Source organism: Delphinus delphis, chromosome 13, assembly GCF_949987515.2.
Source record: "Delphinus delphis chromosome 13, mDelDel1.2, whole genome shotgun sequence".
Lineage (NCBI taxonomy): Eukaryota > Metazoa > Chordata > Mammalia > Artiodactyla > Delphinidae > Delphinus > Delphinus delphis.
The window spans coordinates 85,179,348-85,204,894 of record NC_082695.1 but is presented as its reverse complement, the minus strand read 5'-3'; the positions used below and the strand labels follow the sequence as shown (position 1 = coordinate 85,204,894).

At 39.7% G+C, this 25,547-nt stretch overlaps 1 protein-coding gene across 2 annotated transcripts in view; it reads right to left on the bottom strand.

Annotated features, from left to right (window-relative positions):
• ZNF407 (zinc finger protein 407) overlaps nt 1-25,547 on the bottom strand; it is a 420,562-nt gene that overhangs the window by 135,021 nt on the left and 259,994 nt on the right. For both annotated transcript variants that reach the window (XM_060029226.1, XM_060029227.1), the window contains one exon: nt 10,718-10,896. In XM_060029226.1, the coding sequence (XP_059885209.1) occupies nt 10,718-10,896 (179 nt within the window). The remainder of the gene's footprint in view (nt 1-10,717; nt 10,897-25,547) is intronic.

Genomic DNA, 25,547 nt, shown 5'->3' with positions numbered 1-25,547 from the left:
CACAAGGATTTGTTCATATGTTTTCTTTTAAGGATTTTATAGCTAAGATAATTTATGTTTTGGACAAATAAAACAAGGTATATTTATGGGAATGCAGGGGTTAGTATGCACACAGCCGTTTCCTAGTTCTGTCTGTTGAGAAGGCCAAAAAGCAAAGGGTGCACACAAGCAATGAATACATACAGTATACATATCATGATTTCTAAATACCAATAAAAGGAACTAAGGCTCCTGAAAGAGAGGCTGATTTTACCACCAGGGGAGGAAAAACCACCAGATGAACGTGGATCACATTTTGGTGCCAGAAAGTAAACAGATGCTCATAAAAGCATGAGGGCACATCAAAGGGCACAGGAGTCCACCTGAAAGAGCTTGCAATGGCCAAAGCTGAAGAATTGTGAGCAAGAAAATAAATAACAATGATATAATAGAATTATAAGCCACAGAGTAAAATAAGTTCATGCTGGTAAAAATTAATAGAATAAAAATAATTGGAAGAGAAGGGACAGATATTCCTTAAAGAAAAATTCCAATTAAATGTAGAAGGAACGGGGAAGAGAGAAAATGACCATTAGAACTCCACAGATCTTGTTGCAGTCAAGATCCACTAATGAATGTCAAAATTAGTGGTTAAATGCTTAAGGAGAAACAAGCTATTGGCATAATCTGAATGTATCTCCCCTGAGATATGTACTAATTAAAAAGGGGAAATAGTAAGCTTGTAGTGGAGAAATACAGAGACACCATCTTACTCAACTGGTCCAGGTTACATCATCTGCCCTACCGTACCCCTGATACACTCCACATCTATTCTGAGAAATTCTTTAAAAATCCTCAACTGAGTCATGAGTAAACATCAGACTAATGCAAAATAAAGAACATTCTACAAAATAACTAATCCATATTCTTTACAAATGTCAAGGTCACATAAGACAATGAAAGATGGAAAAACTGCCATGGACTGCCATGGACTGGAGAAGATTAAGGAGACACAACAACAGAAGGGCATGTTGGTTTCTGAGCTGAATTCTGGAAAAGAAAAACAGCAGAATGGAAAACCTGGTGAAATCTGAATAAAGAATATAATTTCGAAAACAGTACTGTGCTAATGCTAAAGTCTGGTTTTGGTAATTGCACTGTGGTTATATATAATGCTAACATTTGGGGAAGCTGGGTAAAGGATATATGGGAACTCTCTGTACTATTTTTCCAACTTTTCTGCAAGTGTTTTCAAAATAAAAACTTAAAACAAGGAAAATTTGCTAAATGGTAATTTTGCTTGCTAAAAATAGAAATAAGTGAAATTGCAAATGAATAATAATATGCATTTTTACATCTTCAGAACTAAACTTCAAAGCTAATTAAACAAGATACCTCAACTTTCCTCATAACTTGAAAACCTTGTGATGCTATTCTTCACTAAATGCCTTTGCTGGAGACAGCCACCTGTGCTGCAGCATCAGCAGTAGGACCTGTCACCACCTACCTTGTTTCCTCATATAAAACTGTGTTTTAGTTGGGGTCATGATACGTCTGGGAAAGTGTGTAAATTTTTAAAATATATAAATTATATTCAATTAATCAGATGATAAAAGGTCTATATAAAAATAAAAGCCACATCAATTACCTGATAAAATTATACTGCCCCTACTATAACTTTCCACAATGTTTTTTTCCCTTAAAATTTTGATAAATGAAGTTGTCAGGGGGGATAAGATCACAGTTTTGCCTGCTGATGAGGTAACCACACTGTATATGCCTGTATAGCCTGTGGCAGCGAGGAAAGCAGCCTGAAAGACAGTTCCAACGTGGCTCCGAATTACACAGGCTAATCACACTTAGCGAGGCCACCCAAGAAAGAAAAGGACAGAGTTTTTTTTTTCTGGAAAAAAAATTTAAACATCACTTTAAAACTTCTCTTTAAGATTATGTAGTTAGGGGATGAGACTGAGAGCTCTTAAGGCTTGAGATCCATCAAAAATGATTAACTAAATGGATTTACATGAATTTGAGGTATTTTCAGTGAATTCTATTAGGTATTACTAACAAAAGCCGTATTTTACTTGTGTACACTGACTTTACTTTAAATGTTGTGAATGCCAATTAAGGACTTCACAGAACATTAAAATATACACTAGAAAGGACATTATTTCAAGATCATATTCGTTTTAAAAATATAGTACGCAACATACAAAGAATAAAAATAATTCAAATAATAAGTTTCTACTCTGAAAAAAAAGTTTTATATAGACCTTTTCTAGCCCTAACTTTGGATATATGCTCAGACTGACATGCTAATATACGTATCACACACATAAAACATATACACACATATATAGTTATGAGACTCATTTCTCTCAATAACAACTTCAAATAAATGCAAAATACATTCCAGTCCTCTCCTACTACTTTCTTAGTATTAAAACAGCAATAAAAAAAAGCCCAATACCTTTATTTCTACAGAAAATCTCAATATCAATGATAACTTTCAAAGCTCTTTCATATGTATTAGTTAATTTGAACCTCATATTCAAAGGAAAGGCTAAACATTGTTAGTCATTTTGCAGCTGAGAATACAGATGTAGAAGGTTGAGAGACTTGCTTAAAGTCACACATCTCAATGGCAATAAAGTCAGGACACTAAAACCTAGTTCATTTGACTCCACCCGTCCACGCATCCATCCATCCTTCAAATTCTGTACCAGGCAGTAGAAGTACAACTGTGAAAACATTTACCCTAGTGGTTTTTTTTTTTTTTAACTATATTATACCATGCTACTTCCTAGTACACGTTTTCAGATTATCTGATGTCTTAAAACTCAATATGAAGGCTTCCATGGTAAGAATTTCATTAACCCATAGATGCTGATTTTTTTTTGGGGGGGGTTTACTATTTTATTAACATTTAAATTTCACCAAGAGTTCAAGTATATGCTAGCCATTTGTTCAGATTTTTGAAATAAAGACAAAATGGGCAAACAGCTTTAAAGGTGCAGTGTATTTAACACTGCAGAATATATTCACCAACTAGACAATCTAAGGAGTGGTATAACTATACACTTAGGAGGACCAAGTATAGGAACAAACTCTGGAACTTGAGGAAAAACCCGCCATTCAGGACTGAACAGAGGTCCTTGGTTGCTGACAGAATCTCCCCTTGACTTCAGACTTGAGACAAACCGAGGGAGTCTGTCAGTATACAGAGACCACTGCCTTCAGGACAAACAAACAATAACAGGATGGACTGGCCAGAGCCAGTTCAGGTTGTGGGGACCGGTCTGAAGTGAGCAGGGTCGGCTGGAGGCTGGAAATGCTGCCACTGAAGGCCAGCACCGGCCGATGACAGCAGCCACCTTCTACAAGTCGCTGATTTCTCCACAAGTTCCCAATGCTTTTCCCAAACAGGGAGTTTTTTGTTGGTTTTTTTTTAAAGCTCCTGGATATGTAGGGTTATATAATTGGAAAACTCTTGAAGACAAACAGACATGGATTTCAATCAGCAAGTTAACCCCTTGAAGCTTCTTTTTTTAAATCATTAAATTGGGAATAACACCTACCAAAGAATTTTGCTTTGAAGATTTAATGGCCTAATGAAAAGTTCAGCACAGACACTATTACTACCCTTCCTCTTTCTTTCTTTGTAATTAAAAAGACAAAACGTGCAAAATAATAGAGTTCTTTAGTTCCCCATACTAACCATCTAAAATAGGAAGTCATACATATTACAGTTTGGAGGACTGTGGGAAGGAAATGGCAGAAAGTGGACCAGAGAGACACACGGGGCAAATATTTCCTTAAGCCTACTCCACAATGTTAAGTAGATAAAGGAAGTTTTTAGACATATACTGAAGACATGTTAGAGAGAACATATTTATTCTTCAGGAGATTAAATTTTAAAATATTTAAGAATGTTAATTAGAAAGTTTTGAAAAAAACCTATATCAGTATATTACTCAATAAAAGAGAAATGGTGATGAGTTCAGAGTCAGCTTAACTCACCAGTAAACAGCACATTTACTGACACACAAACGCAAATGAGACCATCCTAGAGAGCGATTATATTACTGAAAAAAAGGGGACTGATGGAAAAATAGTGCTTTGACATTATTCACCCACTGACTACAAAGAATGTAAGATAGTCCTAAACTCAGGAATTCCAACAGGAGTGAGAGTGAGAGAGAGCGGAGAGAGAGGCCAATTAGCAAAATACCTATCTGCTGTGCCATGATGGACAGAAGGCACCAGACTATGTAGACAGGGCTTTGAAAGAAACAAAGACATTTAGCAGCAGTTAAGAAAAATAGTAAATTAACCCATGGATGATGTCTGAGGTTAAAGAATCAAATTGTTGAGCTGTTAATTATTTTAGGAAGTCTTTTGTTAAGTGGTGAAGTATCAGGAGACTGGAAAACAAGGATTCCAGTCTGAAGGTTAAAAAGAAAGAGGGGAGAGGCTGAAAATTATAGAGCTGTAAGTCTAACATCTATATTAGGAAATAAATTTGAGATGATACTTATGGATGAGCTTAATAATACATTTGGAGAAGTACAATTTAATAGGAGTGAGTCAGCATGGATTTACCAAAGGCAATCATGTCAGAAAAAATTTCGTTCCTTTTTAAGTTGAAGTAATAATTGGTTTATGTAAGGGAGAACCAATGAGAAACTGTCAGGATTTTCTGAGATTTTTGGACCTTTTCATAAAATGAATTATTGTACAAAATGTCATGACATGTGTCAGGGCACCCAACTAACAAAAGGGGATGAAAGTAATGGGGTTAAAAATAGAGGGCCAAAGAATTTGGGAAAAGACTGCATTCTACAAGGCTCTCTATATATCAGAACACTAATGTTTTTAATTAATGATGAAGAAAACCTTTTATATTACAAAATTTGAATATATCACTAAATGAGAGGGAATGGTTAAGATACAAAAGGCTATAGCTGTTTTATCTTAACCGTGATAGATTAAGCAAATGGGCTCAGAGGTGGAATATGAAACTTAATCTGCCTAAGTATAAAGTGATGCACTTGGATAGACTTAAGGAATCAGTTAAATATAGTTTAAATGGTACTGAACTGGTAACCATTAGAAAGAAAAAGGATTTGGAATTTGGATAAGAGTCAAACTTTCACATTCTTATTCTTATAACTGGGTGAGAGAAATGCTATGGAATGAAGTTAAATAATACATGTCATAAAGAATTTAAAAAATGACTATCTTATAGGAGAATAAAAAATTCTAATCTGTGAAGAGGGTTTGATAGATTCATGTGCTATCATCCTGCACAGGCAATAATCTAATGTATATTGTAAAGGATTAAGTATTGATATATATAAGAACTAATGAAAATCGTATCAATACAAATATGATAAAAAACATGACAGTAGAAAAATTAAGGAAATTAGGAAAAATACCGTCCCATCACTTAATGCTTAATTTCCCCTAATAAGAGAACACTTTGATTATTACCTTTGGAAAAGGCAGAAACATTTACTACATTTAAAGTCCCAGCTTCTCAGATGAGAATATGGAAGAACTAAGCCAACCTCCTAGTCTCCACGCAGCGCTCATCCTGCGGGAAAGTGGCCACTTCACGCCTGGGCCCTCCGGGTGCACCTGTGCAGGTGCAGGGAGCATAGCTTCAATGTGAGCCGTGGAGGCACAACGTGGAGTCTGTCTCTTGGAGTTCGTGAGAAAAAACATCTTCTTCGTAGTCACAAGCAGCAGAGCCCTGGCACACCCCCTCCACTCTCTCCTTAGCCCTCTCCATCTTAACCTTCAGGTTATTTTTAAAGTATTCTGAGATATTACCACCCAAGTCCAATTGAAGGTCACCTGTACTGCAAACATAAAGTGTGTGTAATTCTTTCTCAAGGTGTAGTGAATGAACACCAAGCTTATTCACGGATAAGAGAGATGGGAGAAATACAACTGCTAAAACTATGAAGCTCAAATAAAGATCACTTTTGAGCTGAAACAGATTTCACATAATAGAGAACAAGTGTAATGTACAATGACAGAAAAGATTCTGGCCACTTGCAATCTGACATCAGTTTTGCAGGACTAATGTGATTGCATAATCTCATCATATTAGATCTAGAGTGGACCTAAATGAACCTCTTTGGAAGTTTAGGGGTCAAGGGAATCCTGTTCTTTTAAAAAGAGAAGTACTGGACTTCCCTGGTGGCGCAGTGGTTGAGAGTCCGCCTGCCGATGCAGGGGACACGGGTTCGTGCCCCGGTCCGGGAAGATCCCACATGCCGCGGAGCGGCTGGGCCCGTGAGCCATGGCCGCTGAGCCTGCGCGTCCGGAGCCTATGCTCCGCAACGGGAGAGGCCACAGCAGTGAGAGGCCCGCGTACCGCAAAAAAAAAAAAAAAAAAAAAAGAGAAGTACCTACAGAAAAGGGTACAACTCAGAGAAGAGCTTGAGGAATTTTCCCCAACTGAACACAACCGCGTCCCAACATCAGGGATAAGAAGGAGAACCAGCACCACCTCTCCTCATCCCAGGGACTGGTCTCTACACCACAGATTAGTCTTGGCTGCTTTTATGTTTAATAAAGAATGAAATAATACAGAATATACTCCTTCCTGTTTGGCTTAACTTCATCCAATGATATGATCGTGAGACTTACTCATATTGTCGCTTTAGCTGTAGTTCAATCATTCTCATTGCTGTAGAGTATTCCATTAGGTAAATATGCAACCTTTCTACTTGATGGACATTCGAGTAGTTTGGGGTTTTGACTATGATGAGTACATCAATTATCAAGTATAAATAATAAAGTAAAGGACTATTTCAAGTAAAAGATTAAAGTTGTCACTGCAGATAAAAAAACGAAATGCAGCTATATGCTGTTTATAAGGCAGCTGGTATAGCTATACAATATAAAACACAGAATGATGGCAAGAAGTATTACTACAGATAAAAAGGAACATTTCATAATTATAAGAGAATTAAATATTTTTTCTTTATCTTAGGTGTGTATATGTATAAAACAAACCTAAAGTTCCAAGTATCCAGTGATTTATCTTTAAAACATGTAAAGCCAAAATTAACAGAAAAACAGACAAATCCATAATCATAGTGGGCAACTTTAATATACCTCTCTTACCATAGTGATAGAGTTAGCATAAAAAAATCAGTAAGAGTACAGACAATCTGAGCAATACAGTAAAGAAATGAGGTAAGTGACATATAGGAAACACAGAATGCAGCACCAAACAACACTGATATTTCTAGTATGTCTCAAACATTTACCAAAACTCACCATATGCTGGGCATAAAGAAAGTATAAACAGATTCTGAAGGATTAAAATAATTCAGACGATGTTCTGTAAACACAGTAGATGTAAGCTAGAAATCAATTTACATTACTATTTCAGTAGTTAACAAAAAGATAATTAGAAAATCCCCAAATGCCTGGAAATCAAATACTGCATTTCTAAATAATCCACTTTTATTTAAAAAAAAATAAATGACCACTTGTATCTTGTTTTCCAACAAAAGCTACAACCAAAATTAAAGCTCACATATAGCCTTTAATTCTCAGGAGTATGAAACGGAAAATGGTATCAAAGTCATTCTTCTAGTTCCCAACAACAATTGAGAAAGAAGACAATGGATCGTCAACGGAAGCCAACAGAGAAGAACACTGGGCAACGATGGGTGCCAAGTATTATCACGTCAAACAGTTTACATATTGTACCATCTTGGTTAGATCATATGAAAACTGTGCTGTAGGCATCACTATCCCCAGCTTACAGAGGGGAAGACGGAGACCCAGAGTTAAAACAGTGTTTCCAAAATCATTCAACAGGGAAATGAGAGCTGAAGTTAAAACCCAGCCTGCTCTGAAGGCCATGCACACAGAAACACGGGATGCTACAGTGAGGAGGGACCTCAGAGATGGCACGGACCTCACTGCAGGGCCCCCAGGGGAAGCACAACTGCAGGAAAACCACTTTCTCAGAACTGTTTTCCAACGACAAAAAAAAATAAATACCTTATTTTAACATAGACATTTCCAAATATCATCTTAACTAAAATTTAAAATACCCCAAATGACATTATTTACAATCTTTTCTGTTGCTGTTGTTTCACATTTTCCTTCTCATGAGAGCATTAGATGTTCGGTCTACATGGGAGAGCCAAGTCAGATCCAGAGTGAATCTGTTTATTTGTTCTGGGTAGTTTAAAAGAACTGCTTCATATGCTTCACTGAATTTTTGGTTACAGATTTCTCAACACATGAAGAGTGTTGACAGCAGAGAAGGCTGCTGATAAGTCACCGTCAGGTCTGGGCATAAACCTCTCTGAAGATTTCAGGCCACCTCCGGACCCTGCACAGTACCGTGCATCAGGGATTCACCCACTGTGCTGCCTAATTCCTCTACCGGAAGCACGGAAGGAAGAGCGGCAAGCGCCCGCTTCGACACCTCACTTCACGTGGAGGAGGGCGCGTTCCACACACCCATGAAGGTATTACAGTTGACTCAGAATTACAAGGTGAAAGAGTCAATCTAAGGACTTTGCCGTTTTAAAGTTTTCTCTTAACTGAGCTAAGTTTATCAAAGCAAATATATTACTGAGGAGCAATCTTGCCTTGCACGGGGGGAATAAACAAGTGACAGCCCACATGCACCACATGGATTTCGTTTGTCAAAATACTGAGGAATGCTACTGTGATTTATATAGAAAAAGGTTCCAAAAGAATCATAAAAATACAAACAGAAAACTAGGATCCTATGCAGAAGAGCATCACACACATACGCAAGGAAACGAGGATAACTTTTCTAAAAAAGATTTTATACAAATGATATCTCAAAACAGAACTCTCAGCATCACTAGAGCAGCAATGGCGTAAGCGAAGAGTCTGTCCTTTCTGTGCAGAACAACAAAAGGAATGTGTTTCTTTGGTCTGCAATTAGCTTCCTCTCCCTTTCTTTGCTGTTTACTTCATTTAAGAGCTAGAGACACCTTATTTTAGGAAAATAACCTACTTTTAATGTCTGATTGGTGCAATGGAAGAGAGAGACAGAATGCGTCAATATTACATCTTGAGAAGCTGAAATAGTGAAACTACCTTGAAAATGGTACTTTGCTGACAACCTACCATCAGTTTAGATCATTTTGCTTGGCCATTTCTGGAAGCACCAGCTTTTAGGCACTATTTCTGACATCTGCATTGTCATGCACTCATATTAATAAAGAATCCGTAGGTACTCATGGCCAGAAGATACTTCAATTTGACTTTATCTGTTTTTGTGAACTAAAGTTGATAAACTGTCTAGCTCAAAACCTTTTCAGTAACAACCTCACCAAAATACAAAGAATACTGACCCCCGTTTTTCTTTTTCAAAAACAGACGTGGGTACAACAGAGATTACTAAATCAGATGTTTTACCATGACTTTAAAGAGTCAATCTGATGAGTATAAACAGAGAAATTTGAGAACACAACAGCAGAAAACAAATAATAACCTTACATTCAGTGTCAAATGGATTAGGACTATTATTCTACCTCAAATTACTCAACAAGTCCTGTTTCTTTCACTGTAGACATTACATTACCAATGTCATTTACATATTTTGCAAAGGCAGCCTTGCATCTGGGGTGGGATTTCACACAACTTTCAAACACTAGTGTCACTTCGCCAGCATCAGCACCAACACCCACAGTCCTTTGCACTGATCATTCTCGGCACGAGAGTACTGTGCTAAGAGCTTCATAGACAAGATCTTTTTAAATTCTCACAATAACCCTTTAAATAGATCCCACCACATCGATTTACGTACGAGAGATCTAAGGTGATGAGATGAGACTGCCTGTAACCCACACAGCCAGGATGGGGAGGGCAGTTTAAAAACAGCTCCAACTGCTCCCAAAGCACCTGCTTTAAACATCCCCTGGATCCCCTGGCATTATTTAAATGAGGTCCTGTTTGGACTACAGTTGGAACTGCCGGCAAATGTCCTGCAGGGGACTACCTCTTCCGACAGGTCCCATACTCACCATCCATCACCTGGCTACTCTGCACGGAAGAACTCTGCACTCAAGGCCCCCTTGTTCACTAAACAAAAGGCTGGGCTCCAGGGGGTCAATGTGCTTAACCCTGCAGTTGGTGCTGCATATCTGATCCCCCCACAGCATCTGACGGCCAGTCCAACAAGGCCAGAGTGATCTCAGCAGCCTCTGCCATCACCAACGTTCCCTGAAACCCGTATCACGGGCCCTCCTAGTTTTGGGGACACGTGTGGCACTGTTACCCCATCCAGGTTCTCCTGCTCTCCTCAGTCACATTCTTCCCCTTTCCAGGTATCTACTGGAAAACCGTGGTACAAGGGATAGGGCAGGCATAACATTTTAAATCACAAACATTTTCTGAAAAAAAATTAAAAACCTTATCAATTAGCCAAAATACGAAGCTCAAACAACTACTACTGTCTCAGATCAACCGCGTTTTGAGTATTTGCCATTAATAACTCTGCTGTCCTGCGATGATTATTTCGTCATATTTGCTCTTGATGAAATATAATTGAAAAGACCTGTTTTTATAGTTGAGGGGGATAAGACCAAGTGTTCTTTTTTATAAGTCTTGAAGCAGATACTATCACTCATGCTACCACATTTAAATAAAGGCTGGTAATGCGCACACAGCCTAGTAACTATGGTGATGAGTGAGCATTTTACATAATGTTTTCGTTTCTTACCTGCGTGCAGGTAGGCCAGGTCAGGGTTTTCGATGTCAGGATGCTGCTCTTTCAAGTGGTTTCGAAACTCCACAGGGACGTTGGTTCCATAGTCACACTTGGGGCAGTTGTACATCTTGACCCCTTCATGTTTGCCCGTGTGTAGAATGTGTTTGCGGATATTTTCAGCACAGTTTGACCTACCAAGAAAGAAAGAAAAGTAAACGGAATTAAGGTCAAATCAATAACACGAGACCACAGATCACGATGGCAGTGACCACTCGTGCAGACCTCACAGGTATCAGGTGCTATGTGTGCTCTAAGTGTTGTGCTCCGTAAGAGTTAACATGAATCATATGAGGCTGGGAGCTCTTATAACCTTGGTGCTAATTTCTAGGTTGGCTTTTACCTGAGCAATTCATTTCTATGCAGAACTAGAAACACAAAGTCCCAAGTTCTATCATTTTAATATCAAATTATTCTGGTACCACTTGAGGGCAGTGAAGGAGTTTCCTTAATCCCGAGAACACACCTTGCACCACGGAGTACTGATACAAAGGCAAGCCCTGTCACCTCCACTGAAATTGGAGCATTAAGGAAAAAAAGATGCCTTGACTTTTAGACCTGTCAAGTGAGCTGCTTCTAAGTAAGGCTCTAAGATAGTCTGACGATAGAAAAGTAGCTGGAAACAGCCCCTCAGCCCACAGCTGGGCAATGTGCGAAGTTCCAGTGAGGTTCCTGTACTGGTGTAGGTTTTGAAGAGGGATGGACTGAATAAATACAATTGAGGGTCTGTATATTTCCCACCAAATTGTCCCTGAAAATAGGCTCCTCTCCCACTGCTTTCCTGCAGACGCAGAAATGCAAGGCCTGAAATGACCAGAACCCTGGGCACAGGGAACGGCTCATGAGGCAACCTGTTCACCGCCTGCTCCCAGCCCTCTCAGCACAGGCACTGCAACTGTGCCCCCAGACCGTGTCCAATTAACAGCAGTTAAACCGAGCGGGCATACAATCATTAAGAGTGGGTGACTGAATATGTCTTCAGTTGGACATTGATTTCTAAAGAGAGTCCCAGTTCATAGATTGGAAGACTTAATATTATTAAGATGGCAATACTCCCCAAATTGATGTACAGAGTCAGTGCAACCCTATCAAAATCTCAGCTGGATTTCTTATAGAAATTGAAATGCTGATTCTAAAATTCACAAGGAAATGCATGGAACCTAGAAGACTCAATACAGTCTCACAAAGAACTAAGTTGAGGACTCACACTTTCTGATTTCAAAACTTACGAAGCAACAGTGATCAAGACAGTTCCATGGGAAGTTAGATGCCTCAGCGCAAGGCTGCAGGCTCCTCGTGGGGAGCAGGGATTCATGCCGGACTTGCTGGGCCCATGAGCGCAAGCATTGGGTTTATGGAGAAGGCATTCTGAATTATGAGGACATTTCAAATGAAATTTTGAAATATGACACACTGAAAATTTTGAGGCAGCTTTACATATATGTACATATATACGTGTATAAATATATAAAGCGTGGGCTGGGCAATTAGCAAAAGGACCAGAGATGCGACCTAATTTTACGGCTTCTTAAAAAGTATGTAATAAAGGAAATATTTTATTCAGTTCAAAAGCAATGCATTTTAAAATAATAACTTAATAAACTAAACCACAAGTGCTTCTGGAACGCCGTAAGACCACGGCGGTACTACACACTCACTGCCTGTTAACACAGAAGCATGTTAAATGTGTGTTATTTAACCTAATAAGAAGGAAGCTTAAAAAGAATCCTAATGAATATTTTTTCCTCTTTTGATGCATATTATTTCAGTTATTAAAAAATAATGCACCGCTGAAGTTGAAGAAACATACTTTCACATATTTCAAACATCAAACAGTCTAGTGATAGACAGATATGGCAAAGCCTCCTCCAGCACGGGCCGGATCACCCCCACCTCCACCAGGAACCCGGGATCCCTAACTTCTTATCAATCGTTTGGGAGAATTAAGAATGATTTTTCCAATCCACAAACACACTGTATCTTCTTTTCTCCCCTCTTCTTGTATGTAAATCTGTTGGCATAACACGTGTCAGCAGCACCTTCTTCCACCTAACAACAAGGCGCGGGGATGTTGTTTCCACGTGACTATGTTAGAGCAGAGTGTCCTTCCTGATGCCTCCCTCTACCCTCCCCTACTCCCTCCCTCTGCTCCGCCTCCTTTCCTTCCTTTGTTAATAGCCAGGCAGTATTTCACGGTAAGGACAGAGAGTGTTATATTTAACTGACCCTCTACTGATGAGCATTTAGGTTGTTTCCAATCATTTGCTAGTATAAACAAGGTTGCAATGAATCATCTTGTGAAACACTTTCCATTTCTCAGGATGCCAAGAAAATCTCAGGATGCCAAGTGGAATTGCTTCCAATGGCAATGGGCATATGCTTTTGTAATTTTGATAAATGCTGCCCAACTGCCATCCAGAGGAGTTGTAGCAATTTACACGTCCACCAACAACGTTTGACAGAGTCTGTTTCTGCACATTCGTGCCACTGTAATGTGTTGTGTTACCAAACTTTCACATTTTTGCCAACTTGGTGGGTGAAAAATGGTAGCTCACTGGGGTTTCAATTTTTAACCTTTAAAAGTTTTAATCTGCATTTCTTTTGTAACGAATAAAGTTTCTTCGAATATTGAAATGTCATATGTATTTTCTTTTCTCTGTACTGCTTTTCCATATTTTTGATCAGTTTTTTTCCTAAGGGTTGTTAGTCATTCTCCTATACATAAAGGAGGTAGATACTTTATGACAAAAGTAACAAATATTTCTTCCTTAGTTTCCTTTAGACTTTGCTTACAGCATCTTCTGAAAAGCAGAAGTGTTTTATTTTGTTCATCTTTTGTCCTATGGCTTCCTTACTTGGAGGTCATAAAAGGATTGTCCCTAATTTGGTTCTAGTACTTGAATAGTTTCATTATGTTCCACTGAATATTAGATCCCTTGCAAAATTCTCCTAGAGTGTGGTGTGAACTGTGGATCCAGACTGCTAGCCAGAGCTGTCAAGACAACATCTTAATAGTCTACCTTTCCCCCACTGACTTGAAATGCTACCTTCATCAATATTTTATTTATTTGAAGCTAATTCTGGATTTTCTATCACAGTCTGCTGGTCTGTCTCTGCCTGCGCCCATCTGTTACGACGAACCAAGCTGCACAAGGCTCACATCTGGTAGAACTCATCCTTCTGCACTGCTCCTTTCCTTCCAGGTCACAACTTCCCACCCAAGCCATCAGATCATCAATCACAAGACTGTGCTGGTGAGCTGGTGTGGCAAACATCATGAGTTAACTACGGAACCAGAGAGAATAAAGTAGTATCACTAAGACACAATCAGGTAATTTCTATGTATTTATTAACATGTACTGGTAGTACTGTCTTACCGATAAAGAAAAGGAAATGCAGAGAGAGCGGGCACAGATGTCATGCGCTAACGTGCACACACATCCCAATGAACATTCCTTTCCTAGTTCCCCAAGGGAAGCTATGTATCTGCCTCACCACTCCCAAACTCCTGTGTGAAATTAAAGACTGTCTTGGTCTACTGCTAATAATCTGACAGGTTGTGTATGTAAATGGACATTAAAATCTTCTGAAAGTTCTACTTAAAGAACTGTGTTAGTTTTCTTTAACATTCTCCCTTCCACACTTGCTGACCATGGAGTACTTTGTTGTTGTTGTTATTTTATGGGAATAATATATGTCTCTCATAAGGCTGTCATGAGGGTTAAGGTAAATGATACTAAACAAGTTCAGAAAATACAGGAGGTACTCAGTTTGCTTTTGATTACTGTTGCTAGTCTTTCTATTAAATGCAGTACAGTTCAACTATCTGGATCATCATTAGCAATTTTCTCACTGTATACGAAAGGCAATTTCAATTCGTTTGAAAAATAGATTTCCCAAACAGTTATATAGTGCATGCATGCATATATGTTTAGAAATGTGATTTCTTTCTATGCATGTTCAGAATATACTTTTTGAACCAATACGCTTGAAAAGAATTACTCTGTAGTTAAGTATGCATTGGAACAAGTGTATTACAGTACATATTTATCTAAAAGCTCAGTTGAAAGAGGTTTCTACTGTATCTTTAAAAGAGTAATCCAGGGCTTCCCTGGTGGCACAGTGGTTGAGAGTCCGCCTGCTGATGCAGGGGACACGGGTTCGTGCCCCGGTCCGGGAAGATCCCACATGTCGCGGAGCGGCTAGGCCCGTGAGCCATGGCCGCTGAGCCTGTGCGTCCGGAGCCTGTGCTCTGCAACGGGAGAGGCCACAGCAGTGAGAGGCCCATGTACCGCAAAAAAAAAAAAAAAAAAAGAGTAATCCAAAATGAATAAAGAATAATCCAAAGGAAGTCTTTTTGTAAACTAAATTTAAGAAGTTTTCACATTTTTTTAACCAGTAGTATTTAATTATAAATTCACTGAACAAAAACTGAGTCTAAGAAAGCCTGGGAAATCTCCAAGGGAGAAGAAAATAAAGCTGCGAGTCACTGCAGGTGGCAGGCAGTAACCAATACAGCAGCGCAGGGCTTCTTCCACAATTTACATAACACAGCCCAGGATACAGTCCTCTGCCACTTATGTTCTCACTAAAGGACCCATAAAGAAAGAGCCTGGTGGGCTTCCCTGGTGGCGCAGTGGTGGAGAGTCCACCTGCCGATGCAGGGGACACGGGTTCGTGCCCCGGTCTGGGAGGATCCCACATGCCGCGGAGCGGCTGGGCCCGTGAGCCATGGCCACTGAGCCTGCGCATCCAGAGCCTGTGCTCCTCAACGGGAGAGGCCAAAACAGTGAGAGGCCCGCGTACCGCAAAACAAAAAAACAAAAAAAAAAAGAAAGAGGCTGGTAATTTTAGATTACTAAACAGTTGTGCTAGTTAAATTTAACATTGGTTAGAGGGTACAAGAATAAAGAAGTTCATATTCCTCTGGTTAAAATGGAACATTTTATCAACGATGTTTAGCAAACAGATGAATGTCATTGGGAGTGTTGAACACAATACATCACCAGGACAAAGAACACAAGGACCAATGTATATGGGGATAAAGATGTCATTTCAGATCAGTGAGGAAATGATGGGTCATACAACAAATGGTGTTCAGGCAATTACCTATCACATGGGGAAGAAATAGTTAGACTCTTGTGGTCTTATACCATGCAAAAGTAAATCCCATTTGGACTTTAAGATTAACCTAAGGACACTAAATTATAAACGTGCTAGAAGAAAATACAAGAAAACATTTTTATAATCTTGATTTGAAAGAGCTTTCCTGAATAAAATTCAGAACACAAATGCTATAAAAAGATGTAGCAAAAACACTTCATAAAACTTAAAACCGCTATATAGCATAATAGTCATAAATAAAGTTAAAAGGGCAAAGAAATGGACAAAATATATGAAACATATATAAAATGATTAATATACAGACTACAAAATGAGTACCTATGATTAATAAGAAAAAAGATAAAAATCTTAAAAACTGGATAAAAAACATAAGCAAGAAATTCCTAACTGGAGTTCTACAAATGGTTATGTAAGCATTAAATGACTCCAGTAACCAAGGAAATACCAATAAAAGCCTAAGGTAACAGAAGGGCAAAATTTAAGAAGACTGGTAGCATTAATGAATGGTAAGGGAAATGAATGCCACTGGTAAGTGTCAGTTAGCAAAGGCTTCGGGAAGACGTTTGATGATAGCCTTCAAAAGTAAAATACACACATACTCTTGGACTTAGGAGTTCATTTCTAGAAGTTATCCATAAGGAGAATCATTAAACCATTATTTGTGGCTAAACACTAGGGGAGAATGTGAAACTAGATGTTTGCTTACAAAGGAAATGAGTTGTTAATTTACAATGATCCACACTACGGATTTCCATACTGCTGAGAGGTAAGGGTTACCATGCAAGCCTGCTTCTCAGAGTAGGAGCTGGTCTCCTACAGAGCTCCATGGAAGCCAACTACATCCTGGTAGAACGCTGGGAGGGCACAGCCTGATCCCAGGAAAAGCAAGGGTACCCCCCAGCCGTGAGTGGTGCCAGAACAAGGCAAGCGACCTGGTAGGCCAGGCCACACGACTGCTCCCGCACAGCCCTGACCTCACGCCATCCAGGGTGGGCTCCCCAAGCAGTGGAGCTGACCAGTCCCATGGTGCCTTTCCCAGCCTGACGCCAGGCACCGCAACGTCCCTGAGTGTGGCTCCAGAGAACCACAGGTGTGACAGGTACAGAGACAGGCTGAGAGGAGGAGTAACGATGACATGCCTGTCTCTGAATCTCCCTCAAATGCTACGGAGGAAGCCCTGGTGTGTGTGTGTGCAGCTCATCATTCATCCTTATTTGTTGGACAAAAGCCATTCACAAAATAAGGTACACCTTATGTACTACCATGGAAAAACTTCCAAGACACACTGTTAAGTTAAAAAAAAAAAAGCAAGTCCCAGGTAGATACATATAAGAATCCTTTCAACTTTTGAAAACTATACAATATACTCATATAGATACACAAATGCATTAAATGGGTATTAGAAGAAAGCCTAGCAAACTATTGATGGTAATTATATTTATGGAAAGGTTTCCAAGGCAGAGGGAACTTCTACGTTTGCTCAGTATATTTTTGGATCACTTGGATTATTCATGAGAATATCTTTAAGTTTTACTCATGTAAAGCAAATATGATCAAAACATGCAGCTTAAAAACAACTGGATTGGATAGTATTATACAGAATGTAAATGTCATAAACAATACAACAGTATAGCTGACATAAGTTGGTAATACAAATGAAAATCAAGTGTGAAGATTCTCATGCTTACATAGACATAATTCAATTTGATGAATCAAGTAAAAGATTTAAGTAAGGTAAGTCAGGTTGTAAAGGTAATCACTTAGAAAACCAAAATGAATACAGTAAAAAAAAATAGGGGAGAGAGGAGAGGTGTAGCGGTAAACCGGGTGCATGAGCTAACTTCCTGATCTATGCTGCCCGTAAACCAAGAAACAGAGAAGCAGCAAAGTGTTTAGGTTATCTCTAGCAGGACAAAAATAGGAATGGTCACAAGCGGTTACGTCAGGAGAGTGGGCGTGAAGAGGACCTGGAATGGGGCAGGATAGTAAGACTCTGACTTTTCAAATGATAAAGTTCAAATAGTAAAAATAATATACAATAACAGTAAGTTTTATAGGCATCTAAGTAAAATAGATACTTAAAAATAACAGTATAGTTCATTACTTACAAAATTATCCAAAGTTTCTTTTTTTGGATAATTTTGTAAGTAATGAAATACACCATTTCTATAAACTCTAAGGCAAAAAAGAATTTATAGAAATCAGAAGTAAGCACAAAACACAATCTTCTGAATATTTTCTGCAATATCAAATTTTAATTGGACAATTTCTGGATCACCCTGTTCTGAATTCTACGAATTTTCTTTTTCTTTTTTCCTAACTGGCGGCTAACTATTAAATAGGACAATTCCTATCAGGTCACTTCTCATTGGTTCCTGCTCTTCATAAATCCCAATTCTTTGAAATCAATCGCTGTGACAATAAAAACTGATGTACATTAATTTTTCTCCCCATTTCTCAGCTATAGTTAACATTTGTTATGTGATATAAGGGGATGTGCGTAATCTGATAACACAGAACAGTGTCTCACAGGAAGAAGGAGCCTGTGAGTTAGCACAGGAGTGGATGAAGGCGGTCGCCTGATTGACCGTGATCCATCCACTGCTCTCCAGTGGCTGGAAGGACCCAGGTTCTGGGCTCTGCCGCCATGTCGCTGTCAGGTATTCACAGCCCCGTCCCAAGTGCAGCTACCAATACCACATGCTCATGGAGAAGCCGCCACACGGCAGCCACAGCGCTGGCCCATGTGACCCACGCGTGGGCTCTGCTCACCCGTACATCCGGGTGCTGGTCTAAAAGGGCAAGGCCAGCCTTTCAAACCCACTGGGAGGTCTTTCAGAACAGAAGTAATTTAAGTCTAATTATCATTATGATTTCCATGGGAAGTCTATGATTACAAGAAAAGTCTATTTTCGTAGGTATTGATTTATTATTTTCAAAATGAATTTACTCAACAAATATTTATTTAGTGCCTACTATATTAAAAGAAACATAAAAATGAATCATTTTGGTTATATCCTCAAAGAGAACGCAATGTGATAGGAGAGGTGAGCCGTGTACATCAACAACCATAACAAAAGGCCATGCTTCATAAAATGAAACTTAATTTTGAAATAGGGTTGAAAATTCCACCTGTCTACTTACAGGACTGTCACGCCCCCTTCAGTGACATCTTTAATTGAGAATGGCCTAAAATTATCTTGTTTCCATGCTATTCAAAATACTTGACTGACTTCAACTGACTTCAAATAACATTGATTAACTGCACACTTACCTATGGATATGCCACTGCCTTTGACAGGATTTGCACACTGCTCTACCGCTCCTTCTACTCCCAAAAGTATGTAGAACTTCCCATCTGTTTTCCACCATTCATGTTCCCACATTTACATCCACTTACATTACTTCTCTATTCATATCTCTGCTTGTTTTGGTTTCTACAACCAGTAAGAGCAATAAGCTGCTTTGAATTTAACAACCTGCTCCACCTTCCACTCTACTGGAGAACGAGATTCACAAAGAAGAAAGAGCAGGAAGCGACAGTAAGCTCTGTCTCTGTTAGAAACCCAAATTATTTCGTTAGCATTTAACGCTTCAAGAATAGTCCCACTCACACAGTTTGTGTGGTTGTAGAACAGGAGATTGATTTAAACACGTGGCCAGACGTGGCTTGTCCTCCATGGCATAAGCAGCGAGGAGGGCCACCCACCAGTGCAAGCCCTACAGAACCTTGACTTCTCCTTGGTTCTTCTTTAGCCCAAAGAGGAAAAGACACTTATAATTTCATTAACTGTTCACTTCTTAATATACGGAATATATATTCTCAGTCTAGAAGAAGGTAACTTACTTTGAGAAAAGTGCATGGTAGACTTTCATCTGCCATGAAGACAACAAGCTATAAGCTTATATAAGTAAGTTTAAGTAATTACCAGACGCCGTATCCTACGTGCTTATGAGAAAATAAATGCCCATTCTCTCAGGTAAAAACGCATAGCAGACATTAATGGTGGCCTATCCTTTAACAACACAGAAACATCCCAGCATCCAAATTAGTCCAGCACAATGCCTACCGGGCTTCAGGGAAAAGGCCTCGGTGGCCAACGTTTCACATACTTCAGTTACACAAAATTATATATATAATTTTGTGTGTAACTGAAACATATATATATATATATATATATATATATATATATATATATATATATATATAATCACCAACTTGGAATTCTTTTTTTTAATACCATCGGAATCTTTTTTAAAAAAAATATTCATTTATTTTCTTTATTGTTTTTGGCTGCGTTGGGTCTTCGCTGCAGCGCACAGGCTTCTCTCTAATTGCGGCATGCAGGTTTTCTCTCTCTAGTTGTGGCACGTGGGCTCCGGGGCGCGTGGGCACACGGGCTTAGTTGTCCCACGGCATGTGGGAGACTAGTTTCCCGACCAGGGATCCAACCCGCGTCCCCTGCACTGGCAGGCAGGCTCTTTACCACTGGACCATCAGGGAGGTCCCTATATATTTTTCTTTACAGCAGGAATCCCTTGAGTCTTTAATATGCTGTTCATCATGCATCTGAGGAAGGCAGTGCAATACAGAGAGTGTTTCTCAAACTGACTTGACCACAGAAACATTCTTCAGGGCTGAGCTAACAACACCGCTTGAAGTCTGTGACTGGCGAAATCAGAACGCCACGTTAGCCGTACATGTTGCTCGTCCTCCCACGCGTTTTCTGCACAGCTGCAGTGAGTGCTGGTGGAGATCCTTTCCGCTGTTATCTTGCCACTCTTTTTATATTGGACCTTTGAAATAAACAGAGTTCCCACTCCAGCTTTTCATTTCTACAAACCTACGTCCTTACCGCACAGAGTGTTAGTCTCTCCTTTTCTGTTAACTAGCTAATTTAGCAAAGTGAAATGATGTGAAACCAGGAAAGGCACGTGGACGAGAGGCCTTCCGAAGAAAAGGATCTTTAATAAAGTTGAGGCAAGTGCAGCCTGCCCCTCCTGCTAAGTCCAAGCAGTCATTGGAATCGTAGTTGTAGGGGAGGCTAAGGAGGGCAGAGAGGCGCACAGAGACGCTCACCAGGGCCTCAACTACACGCAGGTGTGTGCTTACCGAGCTCTGGCTTGAAATAGTCAGCTACAAATAATACTGCTTTACAAATGAAGATATAACTATATGTAGTAGTTTACTGTAGCTTTACTAGTTGAGAGCTTTTCAAACTTAAGGTTATACAAGTAAAATTTTTACTGAACCAAAAATACATTTCACAACATTTCTGAGTCTGGGCCACACTTGATTTTACTTGGGACAATCTTATAATGTCAAAGAGACAAAAAAAAATTTAAAAGGCTGGATTTAAAATACCCACAGCTTCTGCACACGAGTAAGAGCACAGTTCACTGGGGAGGTGTGCAGACCTGATCACAATAATTCACTACATGCCCACAGACTCCCTTGGTCTATTAGGGGCACGGGAGGGGCTGCGATAAAATTTTAAATACTTCTCAAGTGGCTGAAAGGAGAGTGCGTCCCTCACACCTGGTATACTGGAGGGGCCTGGCCAGCACGCCACCAGGATTAGAGTGAGGAGGTGTGGCAAATAATAAGACGGAAAGTTTATTTTCCGGCCACAGGAAACAGTGAACTTCCCTGTCTTTGAAAGTCTCCTGAAAGGCTCTTTCTCTGGCTCTACGTTTATTCCTTACAAAGCTCTCTGAGTTAAGTGTATACTGAGAGTAGATTTTAAATGCATACTTTATTTTGTAAAATTGAGTCCTATCAAGGAGCGTTTAAACCTTTTATAACTGTAAAGTTTTGCGATCACTTTTGAAGAAACTTAAGAGAATTACTGATTACGAGGGGCCATCGAATTTATTTAATAATCTACGTCCATTTTTACAGAAATGCTCCAGGTAACCCATTTAACAATCATAACTGGTTCATTTCAGTCACTGCACACGATGCTTCCCTTTGTCCCTTGTAAGTCTCTCAAACGTCTTATTTTAAAGGAATATACAGTACTCCCGGAAGACATTTTCCCATTGCTATTCTCTTCGACTCCTGCGAGCCCTTGTTCTGTGTGATAAGGCAATCTCCTCCGGGATCGGGGCTGTGTAGTTTCGCACCACGAGTGACAAGGACTCGACTTGAATAACTGCTGTGCGCAGGTTGTAATTATGTCAGCTGGAGTGTTGAACAAGGGGACTGATTAATGTGCGCCCCGGCCCAGGCACAGTCCCTATCAAAACCTCTGCGCAGGCCAGCAGTGGGGACGGGTTAAAGCAGAAAGACAAAGCATGCTGTATCGTCCATGATGGATGAATTGCTCCAACAGTCTTCAGGCAGATGTTCCAGGACAGTATAATATACAATTACTCTGCCTTATCACTTTCCCAGGGACAATAAAGCTTCCTCCTTCTATAGTTCATGTGAGTGAAGGCAAAATTCGTTTTACTTTTACAGCACCGACTCACTTATCATGGGGCCTTGATTGTGCTTTTACAGCTAAAGCAGACACAGCTTCCAGTTTTCAACTAAAAAAGAAAAAAGAATAAAACTGGAGCCTTGTTCTGAATCTCTTTTACATCAGAACCCACAACATTTTAGAAGATTGTTGTGTTAAAAATGGATGCAAGGAAGGTAATATGTGTGTGTGCGTGTGTAGTTAAAAACAAGTACACATAACAAGAGGTAGGATTTGGATTCTGTAATCATTACATTCATAACGTCATTTTCACAGGCCATCCAGAAATCATTAATTGGAAGGAACATGTAATTAATTTTTATATATATATATATATATATATATATATACACACACACTGATATCGTCCATATATTTCCCAGGCACATAGCTCCTTGAGTCTGAGGGTACATTTCCAATGACACACTTATTCACTGCCATTCCTAGGTGGCGTCTTTGAGAGCCTTCTTCTTAAGAAAGCTGTGTTAGCAGAGAGAGAAAGGAAGCTGCCCCAACTGTTTCAATAACACCTTGCAGCCAATGCTAAAATGAACCTACCTCAGGGGCGCTGTGGTATTTCTACTACCTTTATTTGTACTCATGGAAATGGTGCCAAAAATTTGTTACAAGATGTACAGAACTATCTCAATTTGCAAAGGGAAATGTGCTTTTCATTTTTAAAGCTGAGAAACAAGCTAAAACCAAAATCTGAGAGGCAGCCATAACTGTCTTGTGGTAACCATAATTTATAATGAAACAAAGCAGCAAAAATTCCAATAGAATCAAAGGAAATCCATACAAAATGATAGTGAATGCAAAAGAAAAGCATACATCAACCTGTGGGGCAATATATATGACTTATTTCCACTTTTTAGTGGTTTAGTACAACTGACACCAACACTCAGCAGTTATAATATACCTTAAGTCATGAAAACAAATCATGTACCCTACCTCACCCTAAGGAGTGATATATTTGCTTTCTCTTTTCATACTATACACACACTAACTCCAGTACCCACATGGTCCTTATAATTAACGTTTCTCTTGGTAGGACCATTCCAGTAGCGTATATGTTTCTAGAAATATGGCAATTTGAAGAAGGCAGGGGTCAATCTAAAACAGTGAAACAGAAGTTTTAGTACAAATGGACATAAGTATAATCAAAGCTGTGATTGGTCAAAGAGTTATACCATACCTATAATTATTTGGAAGAAGTCACGCAAATGAAAGGTAGGTAAAACAAACAGCAAGGGTTGTACATATATATGGGGGTCAGGTGTCATCACGATAAACGTCTGTGAGTTTCCACTGGCTTATGATGTCACTAGAGGGGCCCATGAGATTTACTGGCCTTAGAAAAACCCTAAGATATTAGCAAAAATTGTTTAGAATAAGTCATAGAAAAGATGTCACACTTTAAAAGATTACATTTAAGATGAGTGTTTGTTAAATGATTGCCCTGAATTGTTTGCTAGTGCCAAGCAAATTCTTGAATTATGTATAACAGTTAAAGTAGTACAATATTTTGTGGAAGTAAATTCCTCATAGAAAGCAAATAAAATTCCAATGTTTGAATGTGTATGTAGGGAGGGCAGAACAGTCCCATTACACAGTCTCTATGTTCTTTGATTCAAAACTCTGAACACAACAAAGGTAAAAGTTGGTGCTACGCAGTATTCCCAAACTGTGGGAGGGTAAAGATTCAGAGGTTTGAAGCTGTAGCTCTCCATCTCGAGAGGTCCCAAGGTGGGAACAGGGAGGCACTGCTGATTCTTCAAAATCGTTATCAGCGCCCCTGATGCGTCACAAAACCCTCACCTGACATGCACCACCTGAGCCCTTAGGGAAAAGCACTGGTCAACTTCATTATTTCAGCTGGCTCTTTCACCTCCGCCTGTAAGCATTTTAGTATAATTTTAAAAGCAATCTTAAGCAAACAGATGAAAACAAACACACAAATACAATGTGCATCCAGCTCTCTGCGCATGCAGCTATCCCAGCTCCCCAAGCGTTTGCAGGAAGCAGCCTTCAAGACACTCCTTTCAAGACCAGCTAGCAAGTATCCTCACCACGTCACCTCTGACCCCTCGCGTGCTTTCTGCTCCTACCCCTGTGCTAGGACCGGGCTTCCCCAGAGAACCCATGCCGTCCGGCTGGCTGCGGCAGGTGCACTGCCCTGAGTGCTGCCTGCCTGCTGCCCGGAGGTCCCTTCCATATCAGGAGGCTACTTCTCAGTCTCTCTGACACTTCTCTTTGCCCCTCTGCTTTTTCGTTTTCCGCATTTTCCAAGGGAAATGCCAATCGCATCGATGCTTTCAAGTCCCACACACACCAGCACTGACCTACACATTTACCGGCACGTTCCATGTGGATGCCCATGGGCACTTCAAAGTCAATGCATCCAACCCACACACATCGTCATTTTGCTAAAGGGATCTCTCCTCCGGGAGTGAGGACCTGGTAAATGGCACTGCCGCTCACTCAGCAGCCCTAGCCTAGGCATGTAAAGGATGGCACGTGTCTTTCTGTCACCCTGTCCCCAAATGCATCCATTTGGTCACCGTGTTCATTCATTCTACCTCCTAACAAGCACTGGAATCAGTCTCTCTCTCTATCCTTCATGGCTACTGTGTTAGTTTATTTAGGATTAGCCACTTATTTCTGCCTGCACCTTTGCAATTGTCCTTTAAATGCTCTCCCAACACCTGCTGTGTCCCTCTCTGCCTCTTCATTTGTACTGCGTCAGTGATTACTGCAAAGCAAAATATGAATATGTCAGTTCCCTCCTTAAAATTCTCCACTGGCTACGCACTGCCTTTGGGGTAAAACTCAAACTCCCCGGCATGGACTAAATGGCCCACAGGACTTCTTGCCCGCCTTCACCACATAATCCCATATGTCCTACAATCCAGGCTGGCCGACATGAGAAGATAACTTAAAATCAAATGGAAAATATAATTTGGGAGTGGAAAGTGGGACGGAATCTTACTTTTAATTAAAATTAAAGCTATCTGAGGTTTTTAGAACAAAACAAACTACTCAAATTTAAGTGTCAACCACGTTTTACCTCAAATAATTCAATCCAAGAGATTAACTGATTTAGTTAAGCATAAGCACTAAAAGTTTACCACATTTTCTCTGTATGGGAAAATTCTAATTTGTTTTATGACATTTCATTTTCATTTCATATTTCTTAA